Genomic DNA, 21,926 nt, shown 5'->3' with positions numbered 1-21,926 from the left:
GACACACATGAGCACATGCCAACATATGCTTGGGCACATCTTACCATCCACAGTGGGTCTGGCACATGACTCCTACGTGTCTGTTCCCATGTCTCCCGTGGGTCATGTATGTAGATATCAGGTGTCCTGCACACTCACCTATGGGGCCTCTCCTTTGAGTTAGTCAAGACTGGGGGTCTGGGCTGGATAAGGCAAGCTGGGGCTGGGCAGGGGCGGGCAGGGGGGCAGAGGCTGCCGGTGAATGACAGCGTGTGAGGCTGCGTGAGAATACGTGTTCTCGAGCGCATGACGGTGTGTGTGTGTCTGTCTGTCTGTCTGTCTGTCTGTGTGTCTGATGGGGAATGCTGAAACTCTAAAGCTGTCTAGGTTCTGTGCGTGCGCATTTAGGGTGAGCGGTGGGTTTTGCGTGCTGCCTGCATTGTCTGCCGATCTGCGTGCAGCCCCTGTGTGTGCAGGAACTTATGTGAGCAGAGTGCAACTGAAAGCAGACCTGTATGCGCCTTCCCGTCACCACCCTGCCGCCTGCTGCCACCCCCCCGCACGCCTCCTCTCCCCTTTCCCTCCCTCTCCCTGCCTTTCTCACCAGATGAGCCTGTCGGCTCAAACTGGTCCCAGAGACTTGACAGCATCTTTCAGGGTGAAATGGGTGGTGTGGGGATGGATGATGGCTATCTTTGGGATATCCATGTGGTCTCAGCTGGACACCTCCCACCCCCACCCACCCCCCAAAAAATTGGCTCTCTGGGGAGATGTGGTATCTCTCCATCCTGAGGTCCACTCTGTGGAAAAATTCTGGAGACGTAACCTTGGAGCTCCCTGGTTGGACCTGATCTTAGAACAGGACCCCAGGCCCTTGAACTCTATCCCCTGCCCTATCCAGGTCTGCAGCCCCTCCCTGGCCCAACATAAGCAGCTATGGCTCAAAGTATTAGGCCTCTGTAGTCCAAGGGGGCCTTGATGCCATCGTCCTGAGCTAGTTGGCATGGAGGGACTTTAGCCCCTGTGAGCCCACCCTGTGGTCCCCGAGACCTGAACTTCTGAGATTTCATTCTTAAGCCTTGCCTGAGGCATAAGATTGGAGAGTAACTCTCTTGGAAACACCGTGGGCTTGCCTCAGGAGACCTGCCTGGATGGAATTCGAATCCAAGGACCCTGGGGAAGGGATGTAGGGGTGGACTCAGGGTGGCCCTTGGGTCTCATTCTTGACCTAGGGACCTAATGGACCTTACTCCTATCTGTGGGACTGGCCTGGATGTGCTGAGCCCTTTTCTACCCTGCAGGATTACATCTTCTACCTGGAGCCTGAGAGACTCGAGTCAGGGAAGGGCAAATGTCCATACGACCCCAAGCTGGACACAGCCTCGGCCCTTATCAGTGAGTGCCTCCACTCCTTCCTGGTCCTATGCCACTAGAATAAGGGGAGTTACCAGTACTCCAGGTCAGACACTCTGACCATGTCGTGTCCGCTCCTAGTGGGGAGATAGCCTGGAGGGGGGTTGGAGGACAGTACAGACCCTGGTGTGCGCTGAGAAGCAGAATAGGTGCTACAGTCCTCCATCCAGCCCTTTTGGATGGAACACAAAGGGGCCAGGTCTTCCCCTGAGATATCAAGCGTGATCTTTGTGAAGCCTAGAAGCCCCAGAGCCAGAAGTTACCTAGAAGATAGATGAGCTGGGTTCATACTGAGAGTGGTGCGAGGGGAGGGCCCCCACAGCCCCTTCCTACGTCAAGGAGACTGGAAGGGGTTCACAAAGAAGCGCCACAGAGTACCCCGACCAGCTGGGCAGGACATGTTTCTAGACAAGGCAGGTGTCTAAGGAGACACTTGAGAAAGTGTCTTGAGGCTCAAGAGCAGCTGCTGCACCTGCCTACAGGTTGGGGAGCTTGCCCTTGGCCTGGCACTCTGCCTGCTTTTGACTGTTCATCCCCCAGGGCGTCTCACGGAGCAGCTCCAGGTGCTCTCCCACCTGCAAGCCTGGTTAGGCCCCGAGGGGTGGGGGCGTGTGGGGTGCAGGTGTTTTCTCCTTGGTGACTGAGAAAGTCTTAGCCTGATAACAGAGTCCAGACCAGGGGATATAACTGGGGGAAGGTCAGGCTAACCCTGGAGAAGCTCAGAGGGAAGACATGATGTCCTGGAGTAGCGCAGCAGTTAAATTCTCAGGAAATTTTGTGAGCCAGTTGTTAAACACAGCTGTTATTGAAAATTCACAACCAGATACATTGTATTAAGCCAGAAGTATTGGCAACAAAATACAATAGAGGCTCAAAATGTATTACTTCCTAACTGTCTTTCTGCATTGCTACTTTGTAATCTGTGCTTTTGAAGCTGTTTAGGCCTGTTGTGATTGTGGGGTAGATATCCTGTAGGGTGACATTGTGTGAAGTGACCTCAGGTTAGGAGATAAGCTGGGACGGAAGGACCACAGGCGTTGATCACAGTGCCATTGCCACTGACCGTCCTGCCAGAACCAGTCATAAACACTTACTGAGAGCCCTGGGGAAGCTTGCAGGGGGTCCTGGACTCTGCCTGGGGGGTCCCTGAGTCTGAGCAGTACGTGAGCTGACCCACCGACACTCCTACAGATGAGGAGCTCTACGCAGGAGTGTATATAGATTTTATGGGCACGGACGCTGCCATCTTCCGCACTCTCGGAAAGCAGACGGCTATGCGCACAGATCAGTACAACTCCCGGTGGCTCAATGGTGAGCGTCGCCTACAAAACTTTTGTGGGAGGTGTGGCCGGGTGGCTAGTTTGAGCCAAGGGCTGGTTTCCTCTTTGAGATTGTGTTGGGGAAAAAGGAGTCTAGCCAGGGCTCAGGCTGCTGATGCCTGCCCACCTCTCTACCCACAGACCCCTCCTTTATACACGCTGAGCTTATCCCTGACAGCGCGGAGCGCAACGATGATAAACTGTACTTCTTCTTCCGCGAGCGCTCGGCAGAGGCCCCGCAGAACCCCGCCGTGTACGCCCGCATCGGGCGCATCTGCCTCGTAAGTGTCTGTAAGACTCGGCTGCCGCTGCCCCGCCCCCAGACCTACTCCAGCCGGTCTTCGGGGCAATTGAGCTGATCTCATCTGGCTACCTGCGCCCCCTCCCCCCCCCCCCCCAGAACGATGACGGCGGCCACTGCTGCCTGGTCAACAAGTGGAGCACATTCCTGAAGGCGCGGCTCGTCTGCTCCGTGCCAGGGGAGGATGGTATCGAGACCCACTTCGATGAACTTCGTGAGTGCACGCAGGCAGGGTCCAATGGCTACAGCAGGGGATGGAGGTTGGATCAGTGGTCAGGGTGCCCTTTCCTGTGGGCAAGAGTGGGTGGGTCCATGCTGGCTCCTCCCTGAGGTAATGTCCCTGGTTCCGTCTCTTTTTCCAGAGGATGTGTTTGTCCAGCAGAGCCAGGATGTCAGGAACCCGGTCATTTATGCTGTCTTTACCTCCTCAGGGTGAGGCTGGGGTCATGGCAGGCAGCGGCAGGATTGGCTTGGGAGGTTATGGCTGACTGTGAGCTGAGGGGTGGACATGGGCTGGGGAGGGCTATGGGTCCAGGGTCTGTCCCAGTCATAGCTGTAACCTGCTTGCACACAGCTCCGTGTTCCGAGGCTCTGCTGTGTGTGTCTACTCTATGGCTGATATCCGCATGGTCTTCAATGGGCCTTTTGCTCACAAGGAGGGTCCCAACTATCAGTGGATGCCCTTCTCAGGAAAGATGCCCTATCCTCGGCCTGGCACGGTAAGTACCCAACTGTGTTTCTCTTCCTCCTCCTCCTCCTCCTCCTCCTCCTCCTCCTCCTCCTCCTCCTCTTCTTTTTCTTTCTTGAGACAAGGTCTCACTGTATCCTTGGCTGGCCTGGAATTCACTGTGTAGACGAGGCTGGGCACAAATTCACAGACATCTGCCTGCCTCTACCTCTCAAGTGCTGGGATTCAAGGCGTGTCCTGTGGTTTCCTTTTGTTTTTGATATGTGTTTCGGTGTTTGGCCTGCCTCTATAGACACATGCATGCCTGCCTCCTGTAGAGTCCAGAAGAGGGCATTGGATCCCCTGGAATTACAGTTATGAGCCTCCATGTAGGGTGCTGGGAATTAGCCCTGGACTTCTGGAAGAGCAGCCAGTGCTCTTATCTGCTGAGCCATCTCTCTGGCCCCTCTCCTTTGGTTTTAAGAGGCACACACGGACTCTCTGATGACATCAGCTCCACTATAATGAACCTCTTAACCAACAGGGGCAGTGAAACACAACACACTTATACTGTTCACAGCCAGGCACAGTGCCAAACTGCTTTAATCCCAGCACTGGGGAGGCAGAGGCAGGTGGATCTCTGTGACTTCAAGCTATTTTGGTCTAGTGAGTTCTAGGACAGCCATAGCTATATGTAGAGAAAAAAACAAAAACCCTGTCTCAAAAAAAAAAAAAACAAACACAAAAACAAAAACAAAAAACAACCAAACACAACAGCAGGAAAGAAAGCTATCTACACAACACATATCAGACTGTAAAGAAAGCAGCCTCCCAGATAGATAGATGAGGGGCCAGGTGTGGTGGGCTGCCTAAGGGAGGGTACTCTAGGCAGCTTTGGGGGAGGTGAAGGTTAACAGGAAGGATCTTTGAGGCAAAGCTGGAGGTAGGTTGCAGTCAGTTTGGCTAGCTAACAACAGGAAAGGTGATGAGGAGTGGGCAGGGCCAAGCTGTACTTACTCTCTGCCGCACCGGGTGCCATGTCAGTATCTGGGTCTGGCCTGGGCCTGCCACAGGAGACTGTGAGCTCAGTCATCTGACCTAATGCAGTGGCAGATGAGACTCTGAGGGGTCAGTGCCGGCGTGGTGAAGTTGTTCTCCCAAGGAGTCTGGGAAGGCTTCTCTCCAGAACGAAGTCAGAGGTGGAAGGGTGACAGGCTGACCCCAAGGCAGAAGGGGCAGCATCGGGGGAGGGGAGAGTGTGCTCAGTGTGTGCCAGGGTCTTGAGGCCATCAGCCCAGCTGCACAGGAAAGAGCAGTGAAACCAGAGGGACAGCCAGGGAGGAAGGAGACAGCTGGGTGGGGATGAGGACATGGGAAGGGAGTAGCCATCTCAGCCGAATGCTGGCACAAAGTCATGCAGGACACATGCAGCAGATAGGAGGTAGAGGGCAGAAAGCAGGAAAGGGTTCGGAGAGAGAAGCAGTGGAGGCTGTAGGGACGGGATGGAGCTTTCTTAGCTGATGCTCCGAGTGCCTCACCTGGGCAGCCTAGGGCTGACACTCGTTATCTGCCTGCAGTGCCCGGGCGGAACCTTTACACCGTCCATGAAATCGACCAAGGACTACCCCGATGAAGTGATCAACTTCATGCGGAGCCATCCGCTCATGTACCAGGCCGTGTACCCGCTGCAGCGGCGCCCCCTGGTGGTCCGCACGGGTGCTCCCTACCGCCTCACCACTGTCGCCGTGGACCAGGTGGATGCAGCTGATGGGCGCTATGAGGTGCTTTTCCTGGGCACAGGTACCCACTGCTGCTCTCAGACCCTCCCACCCCGGGCCCACTGGATGGGAGGAACTGCTCCTGGGGCCAGGTCCTGCCCAGCTAGGGGTTGCTAGAGACTCATCTATGGGAACCAGCTCTCCTTGGCTAGAACAGCCAAGACTAGGAATAGGAAGGCTCCATCTCTAACCCTGTTTCATGGGTCCCAGGAAAGTAGGGACACCAGGCACTTAGGGGCCCTGGTATGGCTTCAAAAGAACTTAGGATACAAGGATCTAACTGCATGCCCACGCATGTACACGCGCGCGCACACACACACACACACACACACACACACACACACACACACACACTGGCCACAGTTGCCACAGCAGCAGATTCAGTTGCCCAGTTTCTGTTCTCAGCAGAGCCCAAAATGAGAGTGTGGGTGCAAGGGCAGACCCTGGCCACCACCCCCTTTGTCGTGTTCTAGTCCCCCCCCCCAACTGTCCCCTTTGTCCACGGGAGGCCCTTGAACCTCAGCATGGAAGCCCTGCCCCACTGCCCCAGAGGACATGGGGCTTTGGTGGGCAGCGCCCCAGCCCCACTGAGGCCCTGCCCGGCCCGTTCCAGACCTCGGGACAGTGCAGAAGGTCATCGTGCTGCCGAAGGACGACCAGGAGGTAGAGGAGCTCCTGCTTGAGGAGGTGGAGGTCTTCAAGGTAGGCGTCCACCCCACCTCGACCCTCTTCGGTCCCACCCTGACTTCAGACCTCAGCCAGGGCTGGGAAGGGTCCTCGGGATCCCACGCTGACCTCCGCTTTCTTCTAGGAACCAGCACCCGTTAAGACTATGACCATCTCTTCCAAGAGGGTGAGTCTTTGGCAGGGTGTGCCGGGAGTGAGGCTGGAGCCCGTGTCCCACTGGGGGTCGTGCCCTTGGCATAAGGACTAGGAAACTGAAACATGAAGCAGGGAAGAGAAGGGGTCCAGCCCAGCTGGCCCACTGACGGGGCTGTCTGTGAGAGGAGAACTGACACTCCCCTGCCCTGCCCCCAGCAACAGCTGTATGTAGCGTCAGCCGTGGGCGTCACGCACCTGAGCCTGCACCGCTGCCAGGCCTATGGAGCTGCCTGTGCCGACTGCTGCCTCGCCCGGGATCCCTACTGTGCCTGGGATGGCCAGGCCTGCTCTCGCTACACGGCATCCTCCAAGAGGTAGGGACCGCTAGACTCTTGGGAGTCTGGAGGTGGGGGTGAGGGTGGGGTATGGCTAAGGCATAATTGCCCCAGGGGGCACAGGCCCTGTTCTAGAGTCCTGGGGGTGCAGGAACCTGGGAGCAAACCTCCCAAAAGCACTTGTTCAGGCGTTATCCTCATCCAGGCGGAGTCGCCGGCAAGATGTCCGCCATGGGAACCCCATCAGGCAGTGCCGTGGGTTCAATTCCAATGGTGAGTGAGCACACTGCACCACCTGGAGGGTGCTTCTTGTGTTTTGGAGCCCTGAACAGCCCCCGTGGTCCACAGGCTTGCAGACGGTTCCCTGGGAGGCAGCATCGCCTTAGGTCTGGGATCAAGATGTCCTTTGTCCTCCCCTCAATGGCTAGATACCCAGTGAAGTTCCCTGTTTTCATGTGTGGGCGCCACCTTGATGCCCGCCTCTCCCTACTGAACAAACCACCTAGGAGCAATGCTGCTTCCACTCAGGGCCCTCTTGATCCACAGCCAACAAGAACGCCATTGAGTCTGTGCAGTATGGAGTGGCCGGCAGCGCGGCTTTCCTTGAGTGCCAGCCTCGCTCCCCGCAGGCCACCGTGAAGTGGCTGTTCCAGAGAGATCCCAGTGACCGGCGCCGTGAGGTGAGTTCCTGGGTTCCCCCCGAATGCTGCCCTGTGGATGTGGATATGGGAGTTCTTTTTTACACTGGTGAGCGCACGTGAGAGAAACACAGTATGGCCAGGCCGGGGCAGCCCTCGTTCTGGGAAATAACCTCTTTAAGCTCGTCCTTACAGCGACATCATTTGAGTGGGATAGGCTTCTGTTAGGCTGGCTTCCTTTCATAAAAATTCCATATCCAAGCCAGGCATAGTGGCACACGCCTACAGGCCCAGCACTCGGGAGGCAGGGGCAGGTGGATGTCTGAGTTCGGGGCCAGCCTGGTCTACAGAGCGAGTTCCAGGACAGCCAGGGCTACACAGAGAAACCCGGTCTCAAAAAAAAAAAAAAAAAAAAAAGAAAAAAGAAAAAAGAATTTTTTTTCCCTCTCTGTACTCTGTCGGGGTATGCCTCCTTGTATGGGACGTCACGTGGGTGAGCTCCAGTATACGGAAAGTCTCTGGATATTCTCTGGAAAAGCCTTCCAGGGGGCCCTCTTTACGTGGAAATGCTCTGTGGGTGCCGCAGCTGGGTATTCTCATTAAATGAAAATTCTGTGTGTGCTCCAAAATCTTCTCATTCGTTGTTCAGAACCGCCCCCACCCCACCCCGACCAGGGTCATCACCCCTCCTGAAGTGGAAATATTTGTCAATCCCCCGTTCAGAAACCTCTCGTGTGCCAACACTGCGTGGGCTTGTCTCTCGGTGGATGAACACACCGCGTGGGTGTCTCCACTTGGAACGGCCCACGGGTGTCTCACACGGAAGCTGGAAGCTGGGGCCGCGGAGTGCTGACCCGGCCCCTGAGCCCCACCCCCTGCCCCTGCAGATTCGCGCAGAGGACCGCCTCCTGCGCACAGAGCACGGGCTGTTGCTTCGTGCCCTGCAGCTCGCTGACCGCGGCCTCTACTCCTGCACGGCCACTGAGAACAACTTCAAGCACATCGTCACGCGGGTGCAGCTGCACGTGCTGGGCCGGGACGCCGTGCACGCTGCCCTCTTCCCCCCGCTGGCTGGGAGCATCCCTCCACCTCCTGGCACAGGTCCCCCGACACCTCCTTACCAGGAGCTGGCCCAGCTCCTAGCCCAGCCGGAAGTGGGCCTCATCCATCAGTACTGCCAGGGTTACTGGCGCCATGTGCCCCCCAGTCCGAGGGAGGCTCCAGGAGCACTCAGGCCTCCTGAACCCCAGGACCAGAAAAAGCCCCGGAACCGTCGTCACCACCCTCCGGACACATGAGGCCAGCTGCTGGAGGCCTCCACAGGACCAGCCTAGCCCCTCATCCCTTTTAATATAAAAAGATATATATATATATAAAAATATCTATATTCTATACATACCCTACCCCTGCAAAGACAGTATTTATTGGTGGGTTGTATATAGCCTGCCTCCGTGGCAACTCTATCCAGAACTTGGACCCATGTTGGTCAGCAACGGCACGTGACTGTGCATGCCCATCCTGGCCTAGGCAGTTGCCTGGGCCAGGCCAAGACCACACAGTCCCCAGACTCCGTGGAAATCTCCCTGCTCAACAGCTGTCAAGATCTGCAGAACACAGGGAGGGAGGAAGCCCTCCTTGCCAGGGCATATGGACCATACACCTTTGCTGATGAGTGTTGTCAGCTGTGCTGTGGCGTAGACACGGACACCGAGATGGCTGTGGAGTCTGGGGGTGGGGGCTCAGGGCACTCAGAGGAGGGAGAAAGGGGCCACCACAGGATACAGGCCCCTGCCTGGGTCAGAGGTGCTGAGTCAAGGCCGACCTCGCCCAGGTATTTATTCTCTATTTATTGGGGACAGAAGGGAAGTCCGTCTGGGTGGGGTAGGACCTTCTCCTCTCCCTTCCTTGCCTGTCCTGGCAGGTCCACCCCACTACCTCCTTAGGTTTTCCTGTGCCACCTTGACTCGTGGGTGGGGCCGGGCGCGGTCGTGGCTCAAAAGAGCCCCCATCCCTGAGGATAGCTGGGCCACTGGGAAGCCCAGGCTCTGCAGGGCATCCCTAAGGCTCCCCGTCCACCTACTGCTTCAGGTGATGGGTGTAAATAACTCGAGGCAGCTGGGTCGATGGGGGAGGGAAGCTCCTGCAGTCCTCCGCTACCCAGGCCACAGCCACTCTTGGGTTCCATCTTGCTAATAAACACTGGCTCTGGGACTAGACTAGACTTCGGTTTCTCTCCTTGGTGGTCGGAGTGGGAATGGAGGTGGGTTAGGCCCACAGTTGGTGAGAAATGGAAGCCAGGTGGGGATTTGAAGGCGATGCATCTGCCACACTCAGGAGGCAGAGGCATGTGGATCTCTTGAGTTCGAGGCCAGACTGGTCTACAGAGTGAGTTCCTGGACAGCATGGCTACACAGAGAAACCTTGTCAAAAAAAAAAAAAGCTGTGTAGAAAACGGGTTTGGTTCCAACAAGCCAGAGATCCTGCACTACCTGAGCTACAGAGACCCTTTGTAGGCCACTTAAAATGTAGAGTTGAAGAGAGAAGGAGCAGTTTTGCTCCTGAACACAACCTTCCTCAGGATGAATGCCCAAATCGCCAGCGAAGGTTATCTATCTCCTTCCTACATGTCCTGAATGGAGATGACTCCATGCTCCATGCCTGAGACCCTGGCACCTCTTTGTAGGCTGTCACACAGTTGAGTCTGGTTTCAGGAAAGGAGTCCAGTGAAGAGGCCCCAGATCAGTAGCCTTACGAGCCCAATATTGTGTCTGGACAAGACATCTCCAGTGCCTAGGTGCTCTGCACAGGAGGCGCCACTCTTCACCAACTGCCACACCTGTGCAGGTCCCGCATTGGACCGGATAGAAGCAGGGCGGGTGAGCCCCCGCTCTTCCGTACTCTGAGGAGCACCAAGCCTGCACCAGGACTCAGCATCCGTGACAACAGGCCTGCCAGAGAGCCACTGAGCTTAGCCACCTCTGTAGTGGCCTTTGTTGCACACGTACAGCTAGACACGTGCGTGGGCCGGCACAGACAGGCAGGCAGGCACACCTGTGCATAGGCACGTGCACCACAGCGTGTGTCACAGTCACCTACATTTGCACAGTCGGGCACATGTGCACCGCTGTGAACCCACACAGAACACTGTAAAGGAGGCACGGGACTGCCTCGGCCTACACAGAGAAGTGCTTAGGACACCGGGGCTGCAGCTCAGGCGTGAAGTGCGTGCCTACCATGCAGGGATTCCTAGATTTGATCCCCAGCACCACACACACACACACACACACACACACACACACACACAAAACCTAATGCACACCCACACATTGCATGCACAGTCACATAAACAGGTGTGTGAGGGCACGTGCCCTCAAAAGGCTCCTGGCAGGTAGGTACACATACACGGAGGCATAAGGGCTCAAGTGTCTACTCATTCCTTCGTTTGATCCTAGTAAGGAACAGAAAGCACACCCAGGCATGTGTAACAGACTCACCCATCCATCAGCAGAAAGCACGCAGAGACCATGCCCAGGGTCACACTTAGTGTCTGTCAGGCCAGTACAAAGTCACCTACTCCCTCATGGCTCCTGGCAGGCAGGCACAGAACCCTCTGATCCGTGAACCTCGGCTGGGCAAGCAGGAGGTCCTCTGTGCCTGCCTCTTCTTCAGCGCTCTCCTGCTAGTCCCCTACTTCTGGGACTAAAGGGTCTGTTCCCTCAGTTCTACCAAACAAACTCCTATAGGACAGGGGAAGGACTCTTCAGGGCCTCCTCCGGAGAACTGGAGGGGGCAGAAGGACGCAGAGTCAGCAGTCGAAGGATTGGGGCCTTTCCAGCCTGATTAAAAGGCTAGGAGACTGAGCGCCACCTGTCCTTGTCTCTGATTGGCCCCCAGGCCATCCCTAGCCTCCAAATCCCATTGAGCAACCCCACCAGGGCCTGTGCAGGTCTGTGGAGAGCCAGTTGATTGCCAGCCTTAAGGCCAGAAGGTTGTCTGAGGAGGCCAGAGGTTACCTGCCCTGTCCCTTGGCCTGCTGCTGGGACCATGGGGGCCGGGGCCAGCGCTGAGGAGAAGCACTCCAGAGAGCTGGAGAAGAAGCTGAAAGAGGATGCCGAGAAGGACGCTCGAACAGTGAAGCTGCTGCTTCTGGGTAGGGGTGTGGGCCAGCGTGGGGGAGGGCACCGCTGCAGCTCAGCAGCCTGGGGCTAGGCGAGCAGCCTTTCCATGAACAGAGGGGCAGCCATTCCCAGGCAGGGCCTGGCAGGTGGTGATATCCTAGCCCAAGGCTACCCAGGACAGTTTCCAGGGGACATTCTTCTCTCCGTGGAAGCATATGCCTAACACACCTTAGTATAAATTTGTGTGGTCAGGCACCCTTTTGCCCTCAAGCTAGAGCCTTTCGTTTTTCAGGCCTGCTCAGCACGGTCTCCTTGGCTACTCTTTCTCCCTTGGGAATAAGGTCCAGGGAGCAAGAAGCCTCTAAGATCACCCATGTCCACAAAGGCACTGAGTGCCAGAACTTGGTTATCAGTAGACAGCTAAAGGAGGTGGAAAGATGCCAGTCAGCAGGAATGCACCCCTTTAATCCCAGCACTAGAAGGCAGAGGCAGGTGGATTTCTTGAGTCTGAAGCTAGCCTGGTGTGCAGAGCGAGTTCCAGGACAAACCTAAAAGAAAGTAGAAAGCTATTGAAGCCCACAGGGAATAAGTAAAGCCAAACGCATGATCTCGTGGGTAGTGAGGAGAGATGGGGGTACTGCCATTACCCCAAGGGAAAGCTGCTGGTTTAGGAGGACAGCCAGAGGTTCTAGCCAGGAGAAAGGCCAGAGCTAAGCCGGAAATCCCATTAATTGCATCCAGCACCCTTGAGGAGGACAGGCTCAGAAAGGATGTTAGCTCTGTCCTCTCCCCCATCTGAGGGTGCTAATTCCCTCTGAGCCCCTCAGGGACCTCTCTCTAGTCTCTAATCCTGTGCATGCAGTACTTGGTATACCACAAGGTGGCACTAGAGGGTTTCCTTATTTTGGCCTCAAGGCATAAAAAAGGCTCTGTATACTTGAGTTTGGGGGAACCCTGTCCTTCCCTCCGGGCAAGCATTTCACCCCCTCCAGGGGTCTTCAAGACTTTACTTTGGATAGAGATGAAGGCAAGGCAAGTGTACCTGGAGGTCTCGTTGGCCCCCCCCCCCCGCTCCATCCAAAGGAAGTGGTCAGGGCTGGTCAGCTCAGCTCTGAAGCACAGCTTCCCTTTCAGGTGCCGGTGAATCTGGAAAGAGCACGATTGTCAAGCAGATGAAGTGAGTGTTCCCTGCCCATCCTAAGGCCCCTAGCGGTGGGGGCATGCGCAGTGGAACCTACCCTTCCCTGCTGGCCCAAGAGGCTCTGACTCTGCTGGTCTTGGCTGTAGGATTATCCACCAGGACGGGTATTCACTGGAAGAATGTCTCGAGTTCATCGCCATCATCTACGGCAACACTCTGCAGTCCATCCTGGCCATTGTTCGGGCTATGACCACGCTCAACATTCAGTATGGGGATTCAGCCCGGCAGGTGAGGCAGGGGGCCGGCTGACATTGGTCCCTGAGGGCGCAGGGCACCTGGCTAGGCTCAGGGCCACAGCCACTATCTTGCCCCACCACCAGGATGATGCCCGGAAGCTGATGCACATGGCAGATACTATCGAGGAAGGCACAATGCCCAAGGAGATGTCGGACATCATTCAGCGCCTGTGGAAGGACTCGGGTATCCAAGCTTGCTTCGAACGCGCCTCCGAGTACCAGCTCAACGACTCTGCTGGCTAGTGAGTACACACGCGGGGGCAGGGAGCGGAGGAGGTGGGTAGGCGGGCCCCGCTGGTGTGTCCTCCCACACGGCTCACGCCCGGTGGCCTTCTTCAGCTACCTTTCGGACCTGGAGCGCCTGGTGACTCCAGGATATGTGCCCACTGAGCAGGACGTGTTGCGTTCTCGTGTCAAAACCACTGGCATCATCGAGACGCAGTTCTCCTTCAAGGACCTCAACTTCAGGTAAGGCCCCTGCACTCTCGCTCAGTCACCGTCTTGAGTGAAGGCCTCACCCTTGCTAGGAGAAAGGCTGGTCACTTCACGCCAAGCCATATGAGGGCTCTCGAGCCAGCTGGGGCGGACAAGGGGGTGCCAGTGGGCATATCCGCGTGACCGGATACACGGGTCTAAATCTGGACGCGGCTCTACCCTCCAGAATGTTCGATGTGGGCGGGCAGCGTTCCGAGCGCAAAAAGTGGATCCACTGCTTCGAGGGCGTGACCTGCATCATTTTCATCGCCGCGCTGAGCGCTTACGACATGGTGCTGGTGGAGGACGACGAGGTGGTGAGTGCCAAGTTGGGCCCGAGTGCTGGAGGAGGCGGGCGGACCCAGGGGAGCCAGCCACCGAGACGCACTCAGGGGATGGCTGGGCGCGGTTGGTGTGGGGAGGCGCGTGAGAGACCCAAGGGGCAGCTGCCTGCGTAGCCTGGTGCCCGACAGCCTCTGGCCTCCCCAGAACCGAATGCACGAGAGCCTGCACCTGTTCAACAGCATCTGCAACCATCGCTACTTCGCCACTACGTCCATAGTGCTCTTCCTCAACAAGAAGGACGTCTTCTCCGAGAAGATAAAAAAGGCGCACCTCAGCATCTGTTTTCCCGATTACGATGGTGAGATCCCCAGCCCCGGCCGCCAGGCGGTGCTCCAGCCCCACCATTCCCCCGCGCGCGCGCAAGGGCGCGCGGTCCTTCCCTCCGGCGCCCGTCTTCCCGCGCCGAGTGAGTGCTGCCCTCTGCCGCAGGACCTAACACTTACGAGGATGCCGGCAACTACATCAAAGTGCAGTTCCTGGAGCTCAACATGCGCCGCGATGTGAAGGAGATCTATTCGCACATGACGTGCGCCACCGATACACAGAACGTCAAGTTCGTCTTTGACGCTGTCACCGACATTATCATCAAGGAGAATCTCAAAGACTGCGGGCTCTTTTGAGGTGGGGTCCTAGCTAGCTAGCCAGACCTCCCATCATCCTTCTCCTTAAACTCAGGGCCCCAACCCTGCCCCTAGCTCCTCACCGCTCTGGGCTTCAGACGGCCACTTTTCCTGCTGCCCGCCCCCTAAGCCCCGCCCCACTGCTCTCAGGCTCCACCCACCGCCAGAGGCCCCGCCCCCTACTCATTAGCGCGGCCTCTTTTCATCCCTCCCCAGGTGCACAGGTTCCAGGGCTGCCCCCGCCCCTCCGACAAAGCCATTTATTTTGCTGTTCAAGGAGGCTGAGATTTCATCCCCTTTTCTCTTCACAGATGCTGAATTCATGTGTGTCCCTTGCCCCGAGACTCCGTAGCCCAGCTGCACTGTAGTCCCCTCCTGTCCCTCAACCTGCTGCTCCACCAGCCACACTCCCAAAGCCCTAAGGCTTGAAGCACAGACCCTCCCCCAAGTCCCCAAGTCCCCAACTCCCTCCCTGCCCTTCATCGCCTGGCTGCACTGGCCTCTTGGACCTACAGTAGCCGGCCTCAGCTAGGACACGGCAGGACTTGGGACAGCTGGAACTCAGTGACTCAGCAGTGCCCGAGTGACCTGTCAGTCTCCTGCCACCCCCACCAGCGGCTGGTGGCTCTCGGTTTGGTTGGGCAAACAGCGCTCCCTCCCTTTCTCCCTTCCTCCCTCCCCAGTTTTCATGAAGGGCTTGAGGTATCCCTCCTTCAAGCCACAGGCCAGTACAGCATGCTACCTGCATATGACAAGTCCAACACCTGTCCACTCAGTGGTCAGTGACTGACCCTCCCAGCAGCCTGAGGAATCCAAAGTCCAAGCCCTGGTCTTTGTAGCCTCACATAAATAAATTAGTGACTTTGACGTGGGTGCCAGGGAGAGACACAAGCCAAACCCATCTCCAAACACCAGGCTCGGGGTTTCTCCCAGTCCCTTCTCCCTCTGGGTCTTCTCCCTCTGTCCTTGGACACTTCCATACCCCACCTTATCCACCCACACACAATGCTCAGGGCTGCCTGGTCAGGGTATGGTGTATTGAAGGAGGGTACTATTGACATCAGCCACGTCCAATAACCAAGCTATGTTGAGGGGTGGCTGAGGGCAGAGTCCAACTCCTATTGATTAACCATGGGCAGACAATATCCCATGTGAGGTGACAGGCAATTCCATGTGAGCCTGTTGTCCCTCCTGATTCAGGGCCTATCCCTTGGGAGGCAGAACTGAAAACCATGCCCGAACCGTTGAGACACTGTCCCACGTGCCCCAGCCACTTCTAATTTCTTTGCTTAAGCCTGTGGACAAGGGCCAGTGCTTCTGTTAGAGAACAGATGCTTATGTCCAGCAAGGCTAGGGCCTAACCGTACTTCCCTTAGTTAGAGGCAGCCTCAGAAATAAACCTTTGCACCGGGTCCTGCTGTCCTTTCTTGGGTTGTGGGGGAAGCTTAGCTATCATGCGTCCTGGACATTTATTTATCAAGTTTCCAGTACGAGACATGAGTGATGTAGGAAGATGACCCCTTCCAAGGTAAACAGCATGACCTGACATTGGCTGTGAGATCTCCGGAGGTGGGGGCAGGTAATGGGTCCAATACATGAGTCTCTTGGCAGAGGCTGAGGACCATGGAAAATGTTACTGGGATAGGCTCAGGTCAACAGGGAGTGTTTTTTGGTTTTGTTTGTTTACTTGTTTTATGAGACGGTCTTACACGGTAGCCTAGGCTGGGCTTTGAATTCACGGTCCTCCTGCCTCAGACTCTGGGATTACAGGCATGCCTCTTCGAAGACACCTAGTGACAGGGAGATTTGAGACCTAAGTTCCTCTGACAAAGACAGTAGAGTGCATGAAACCTGACTGAGCATTTGGACCTGTGAGCACAGGAGCTCAGTGAAGCAGGAGCTGGGAAGGAGAAGATGCTGTGGAGACAGCGGACAGGACCAAATGCCAGGAGGAGGTAACTCAGAGAGCAGAAGCTGTCACAGCTGGGACATGGCTGTGGCTAGGATTAGGGTGAGGCAATCAAGACAGCCATCCCAAGAGCAAAAGCGTGTGTGTGAACATGATATTAGTTAACCCCAGCCCTCAGGACAGGAGGAGCTCTGTGAGACTGTCCTGCTCTATATGGCAAGTTCCAGGCCAATCAGGGCTACCTAGGGAGAAGGCCAGCCCCATTTTAAAAGTCCGAATCAGGGGAACTGGAGAGATGGCTCGGTAGTAAGAACACGTGTTGCTCTTACGGAGGACCTGAGTTCAGTTCTCACAGCAGACTGCTCACAACCACCTGTAACTCCAGAGCCAGACGATCTTAATCCTTCTGGGTTTAGAAGGCACCTGTGCTCATATCCACATACACCCCCCCCAACACACACACATAACATAAAGAACAAAACAAGTCTTAACAAAACAGAACAGGGGACTAGAGAGAGATGGCTCAGCACTTAAGAGCACTGGGTTTTCCTCGTGAGAACCTAGGTTTGGTTTTCAGCACCAACATGGACTCACGACTATCTGTAACTCCAGTTCCAAGGGACCCGATGTCTTCTGGCTTCTGTGGGCACCTGGCACACAGATGGTACTGAGTCACTCATGCAGGCAAGACATCCGCACACATAAAATAATTTATGTAATTTTTAAAACTGTTACTTGGGTCTGGTGGAACACATCTTTAATCCCAGCACTCAGGAGGCAGAGACAGGTGGATCACTGTGCGTTTGAGGCCAGCCTGGTCTACAGAGTGAGTTTCAGGACAGCCACAGCTACACAGAGAAACCCTGTCTCCAAAAAACAAAAAACAAAATCCCAAACAAACAAATGAGCTGGGCATGATGGCACATGTCTTTAATCTCAGCAAGCAGATTTCTGTAAGTTTGAGGCCACCCTGATCAAAATAGCAAGTTCTAGACCAGCCAGGGCTATATAGGGAGACCTTGTCTCCAATTAAAAAAAAAAAAAATCACTGTCCAGTGTGGTGGCACACACCTTTCAAATCAGAATTAGGGCTGACAAGATGGCTTACCAGCTCCTGATAGGACCTTATGCCTTAGGAACCAACTGCCTGGGTTCAAAGTGTAAATCTTCTGTGATCTAACTTCGTGGTTTTGGGAAAGTCATTGAATTCTTCTGGACTTAAGATCCTTCATCTTATTTATTTATTTATTTATTTACTTACTTACTTACTTACTTACTTACTTACTTACTTACTTACTTACTTACTTACTTTATATTCCAAGTGGGCAAACCATGTACTGAACAAGCTTGATCTCAAATCCCAGAACCCACATAAAGATGGAAGAAGAGAACTGACTCCAAAGTTGTCCTCTGACCCCCACATTTGCACCATGCTGTACATCATAACATAAAAAAAAAAAATCGGTTCTTGTATATGTTTTTCTTCTCTTTTGTTGCTCACTTTTTTGGTGGTGGTGGTGAAACACAGATAGAATTTCCCATCTCAACCATTATTAATTATTAGTGGCATACCACTGCCCAGCTAGCTATTAATTTTTTTTATTTATTATTAGTTTGTGTGTGTGTGTGTGTGTGTGTGTGTGTGTGAGAGAGAGAGACAGACAGACAGAGAGACAGGCAAACAGACAATGTGTGAGTGTAGGTGTTGGTGAACACATACCATGGCCTCTATGGGAGGGTCAGAGGACAACTTTGGAGAGCCGGTTTTGTCCTCCCACTTTGTTTTTGAGGCAGGTTCTCTCATTTTTGCCAAGCTGAGTACCCCACGAACTTCCAGGAGATTCTCCTGTCTCCCTTCTTGCTGCAGAAGCGCAACGAGATGAGAGATTAAAAAGCTGTGTCCAGCTCTCCTCCATGGGTTCCAGCTGGGGTCATCAGGCTGTGCAGCTGGTGCTCCTAGCCACTGAGCCATCTTGCCAGCTTCCTCTCAACTGTTTTATTTATTGATGTATGTATTTATTTATTTGTTTTGTTTTTCAAGACAGGGTTCTTTTTCGGTGTAGTCCCAGCTGTCCTGGATTTCGCTCTGTAGATCAGGCTGACCTTGAACTCATAGTTTCACCTGCTTTTGTCTCCCCAAGTGCTGGGATTAAAGGCACCTGCCACCACTGCCTGGCATAGCTGTTTTAAATGTGCCTGGTGGTGGCACTAAATACACTCATAGTACAGACATTCTTGCTGTCTATCAGCAGAACCTTTCCATCTTAACACATCTGAAAATTTTTAAAAGTAACCTTAAGCCCCTGGCAATCACCATTCTGCTTTCTCTCATACAAATAGAATCAGACAATATTTGTCTACTTGTCTGTGGCTTATTTTACTTAACATAAAGCTGAAGTTTATCCGTGTTGTAGCCTATGTCAGAATCATCTCCTTATTGCTAAATAATATTCTGATGCACGTTGGTTTGACGTGGCTTGGTTTAGGTCGGCTTATTGAGACAGGGTTTCTCTGTGTATATCTGGCTGTCCTGGAACTCACTCTGTAGATTATGCTGGTCTTGAACTCAGAGATCTGTCTGCCTCTGCCTCCTGAGTGCTGGGATCAATGCACCACCATTGCCAGGCCCTGTTTCTAATTTCTTCTTACATTCATTTATTTACTTGTGTGAGGGGTACGTGTGGGGGCAGGGGGAGTCAGAACCAACTTGTGGGAGGTGGTTCTCTCCTACGGAGTCATTTCTAGGGAGCGAACGCAAGTACGCAAGTTATTAGGCTTGACATTAAACACCTTTACCCCTGAGCCATCTCAACAGCCCTGTTTTGAAGTCTTGCAGGTATGTGCCACTCTACCTGATTTCTTTTGTCTTTAAGGCAGGACGTACTACGCAGCCTAGGTTGCCTTGGGACAAGCAATCCTCCACCTACTAAGTGCTTGAAGGGCACCTTGCAAGTGCTGGGAATGCACATACCACCACGCCCGGCTCTTCTTGTGTAATACACCTCCTTTTTTCTTGGTCTGGGGATTAGACCCAGGGTCTTGTCCATGCTAGAGAATTCTCAGCCACCATTTGCCTTTTGAGATAACTATGTGTGTGCATACATATGAGTGTGTATACACACACACACACACACACACACACACACACACACACACGTGGTGGCCCATGCCTGTAATCTCAGTGCTTGGGAGGCAGGTGTATCTCTGTGAGTCTGAAGCCAGCCTGGTCTACAGATCAAGTTCCAGGATAGCCAGAGCTACACAGAGAAACAAAAAAAAAAAAAAAAAAAAAAAGGAAAAAAAATTAAAACAAGGAGAACAAAGCCATGATAGTTTTGAAGGTATCGTGGGCTTCCTAGTAAGTTCAAGTCTAACCTAGACTACATGAAACCCATTTGAAAGAAACAGGGAGGGGCCTGGAGAGATGCTCAGAGGTTAAGAGCACTGGCTGTTCTTCCTAAAGGTCCTGAGTTCAGTTCCCAGCAACCACATGGTGGCTCACAGCCATCTACAACTGTCTGTAGCTCCAATTCCAGGGGATCTGGCACCTTCGTACACATGCAGGCAACAGACCAATGCACACAAAATAAAAATAAATAAATCTTAAAAAAAAAAAAAAGAAAAATGTTATTTAAGCTAAGATGTGGTGGCCCATGCCTTTAATCCCAGCACTCAAGGAGGCAGAGGCAGGTGGATTTCTGTGAGCTTGAGGCCAGCCTGGTCTACAGAGCGAGTCCAAGAAAGCCAAGGCTACACAGAGAAACCCTGTCTCAAAAAACAAAACAAGCAAATAAAAATATTATTAAAAAACATAATATATATATGTATATGTGTGCATATAATATATATGCACATATTTTCCTAAACATGGAGGAAGAATGAGGAGCCGGAAGACACAAAGGAAGAGGCCGTGTCCTTGGAATTCAGCGGAGCCTGGACCTATGAGGCAAGGTGTTCAGTGGCTCTGGATCTATGCAGATATCGTCGGTCCTTGTGACTAGGCAAAAGGCAGAGTCCAGATAAAGTGAACTGTAAGTCTGTGGAGGACTGTAGAAGGGGAAGGAGTCCCGGCGCCTGTGCCACATGGGATGGATGCCGCCTGGCTCACGGTGCCCAGAACACATGTGCGCAGCTATGCGGGTACCATCCAGGAGTCTGAGGGGAGGACAGCCCAGAGAAGGGAAGTGTGACCTGCTGGGTGGTCCAGGACCTGGCTGAGGTGAAGCTGTTTGCCTCTGCTGAGACCCTGTCCCTGTGTAGTTTTTGGTTTTGTTTGTTTGCTTGCTTTGTTTTTCTGAGACAGGGTTTCTCTGTTTGTACCTCTGGCTGTCCTGGGATCACTCTGTAAACCAGGCTGGCCTTGAACTCACAGAGATCTGCTTGCCTCTGCCTCCCCCAGTGCTCGGATTAAAGATGTGAACCACGCCGCCCAGCCTCCCTGGGCAGTTTATTAAGATGAGCGTGGGCGGTGAGTAATGACAGAGGGATTTTAGCTGGCAGAAGTCAGGCAGCCTGAGGAGCTGAGATGTTGGGAGGAGGGTATATTAATGAGAAAGGCAAGCTGGGTGGTGGTGTCATAGGCCTTTATCCCCAGCACTGGGGAGGCAGAGGCAGGTGGATCTCTATGAGCTGACCTGGTCAGCCTGGTCTACAGCGTGAGTCCCAGGGCAGCCAAGGCTACTCAAAAACCCAGACGCAGAGAGAAGGGGGGCACACTAATGGCAAGCCACCCTCACAGCTGTCCCCCTGTTTGGGGAGAGCTCCGCAGCCTTCTTGAGTAAGGGGCAGAGAAGAACTTCTCTATGTGGGAACTGGACTCCACCCTCCAAAGATGGTTCTGAGCACAGTTTCTGTGACAGAAGAATAATGTGCCTGAGCCCTGTGTGACGAGGACAGTGGCTGGCTCAAGCTGCCCTGTGCGTGAGGAGAGTCTTCAAGGCAGAAATCCTCAGCTCCGCTTACCACAGCAGTGTAAATGCACTCTAAGAAATCAAATCGCTGAGTGCCTGGTACCCGAGTCACAGTCCAGGGCAGGGGATCCGAGAGAGAACCCCAGTCACATCTGCCATGTAGGGGACATTCACTATGTGCCCTCCAGCCATCCTGTCTGCCCTACAACTTCAAAGTGTCCCCAAGGGCCCTCATGATCTTCAGCTCCGGCTCTGACAGGTCTACCCTGGCCCCGGCCACTGACCAGAGATTAGACAAGTGGATGGTTAATGCTGCTGACGTCAAGGCCTGGCTGGATGACCACTGGGAGTGTGGGCCCTCCCTTGGGCAGCAGCACAGTCCATGTGACCTGGACTCATTAAGCTGCTTCAGTGGCCAGAGAAGCTAGGGGCCAGATCTCAGGGGAGAGAGGGCAGGCAGGCCAGACCTGCAGAGGGCCCAAGCTGAGGAAGGTTAGGAGGATTGTCTGTGGGTTACCTCCTGTCTTCTGTGTTCTGTAGTATGACATTGAAACTCTGCTTGAGCCCAAAGGGCACCTCCTGGGCACTAAACAATGAACCAGGGTAGTCAGGAGCATGGGTCTGGGTCCTCCACTCTGGAGGGAAACAAGATTCCCCTCTCCTAAGCTGGGTGTGGTGGTGCACAGTTTTAATCCCAGCACTTGGGAGGCAGAAGCAGGCAGATCTCTGTGAGTTCTTGGTCAGCTTTGTCTACAAAGAGAGTTCCAGGACAGCCAGGGCGGTTACACAGAGAAACCCAGTCTTGAAAAACAAAAAAATAAAATAAAATAAAATAAAATAAAATAAAATAAAATAAAATAA

At 54.0% G+C, this 21,926-nt stretch overlaps 2 protein-coding genes across 4 annotated transcripts in view; both read left to right on the top strand.

Moving 5' to 3' along the window:
- The window catches only part of Sema3f (semaphorin 3F), a 29,671-nt gene extending 18,531 nt beyond the window's left edge, over positions 1 to 11,140 (top strand). For all 3 annotated transcript variants that reach the window (XM_055629633.1, XM_055629634.1, XM_055629635.1), the window contains 13 exons: positions 1,281 to 1,374; positions 2,584 to 2,703; positions 2,853 to 2,992; positions 3,112 to 3,226; positions 3,375 to 3,444; positions 3,587 to 3,731; positions 5,257 to 5,479; positions 6,071 to 6,159; positions 6,269 to 6,310; positions 6,496 to 6,653; positions 6,820 to 6,887; positions 7,161 to 7,294; positions 8,140 to 11,140. In XM_055629633.1, the coding sequence (XP_055485608.1) occupies positions 1,281 to 1,374; positions 2,584 to 2,703; positions 2,853 to 2,992; positions 3,112 to 3,226; positions 3,375 to 3,444; positions 3,587 to 3,731; positions 5,257 to 5,479; positions 6,071 to 6,159; positions 6,269 to 6,310; positions 6,496 to 6,653; positions 6,820 to 6,887; positions 7,161 to 7,294; positions 8,140 to 8,550 (1,809 nt within the window). In that variant the 3' untranslated portion in view covers positions 8,551 to 11,140. The remainder of the gene's footprint in view (positions 1 to 1,280; positions 1,375 to 2,583; positions 2,704 to 2,852; positions 2,993 to 3,111; positions 3,227 to 3,374; positions 3,445 to 3,586; positions 3,732 to 5,256; positions 5,480 to 6,070; positions 6,160 to 6,268; positions 6,311 to 6,495; positions 6,654 to 6,819; positions 6,888 to 7,160; positions 7,295 to 8,139) is intronic.
- Positions 11,141 to 11,256: 116 nt separating this feature from the next.
- Gnat1 (G protein subunit alpha transducin 1) lies at positions 11,257 to 14,316 on the top strand. Its single transcript, XM_055629636.1, has 8 exons — positions 11,257 to 11,402; positions 12,505 to 12,547; positions 12,658 to 12,799; positions 12,892 to 13,049; positions 13,147 to 13,275; positions 13,469 to 13,598; positions 13,771 to 13,924; positions 14,056 to 14,316. The coding sequence occupies exons 1-8, from the start codon at positions 11,297 to 11,299 to the stop codon at positions 14,244 to 14,246; spliced, it is 1,053 nt and encodes a 350-aa protein (XP_055485611.1). The 5' UTR covers positions 11,257 to 11,296; the 3' UTR covers positions 14,247 to 14,316.
- Positions 14,317 to 21,926: the final 7,610 nt, after the last annotated feature.

The sequence above is a fragment of the Psammomys obesus genome, unplaced genomic scaffold, assembly GCF_907164565.1.
Source record: "Psammomys obesus unplaced genomic scaffold, mPsaObe1.curated_primary_1811, whole genome shotgun sequence".
NCBI lineage: Eukaryota > Metazoa > Chordata > Mammalia > Rodentia > Muridae > Psammomys > Psammomys obesus.
Note: the sequence above shows the minus strand (reverse complement) of the source record. Positions and strands in the feature narration are given on the sequence as shown.

Bases quoted from the DNA above. Each gene is read 5' to 3' on its own strand.
- Gnat1 (XM_055629636.1), top strand. From the start codon at position 11,297: ATGGGGGCCGGGGCCAGCGCTGAGGAGAAGCACTCCAGAGAGCTGGAG. The intron at 11,403-12,504 runs GTAGGGGTGTGG...CTTCCCTTTCAG, and splicing joins AGTGAAGCTGCTGCTTCTGG to GTGCCGGTGAATCTGGAAAG. The intron at 13,276-13,468 runs GTAAGGCCCCTG...TCTACCCTCCAG, and splicing joins TTCAAGGACCTCAACTTCAG to AATGTTCGATGTGGGCGGGC.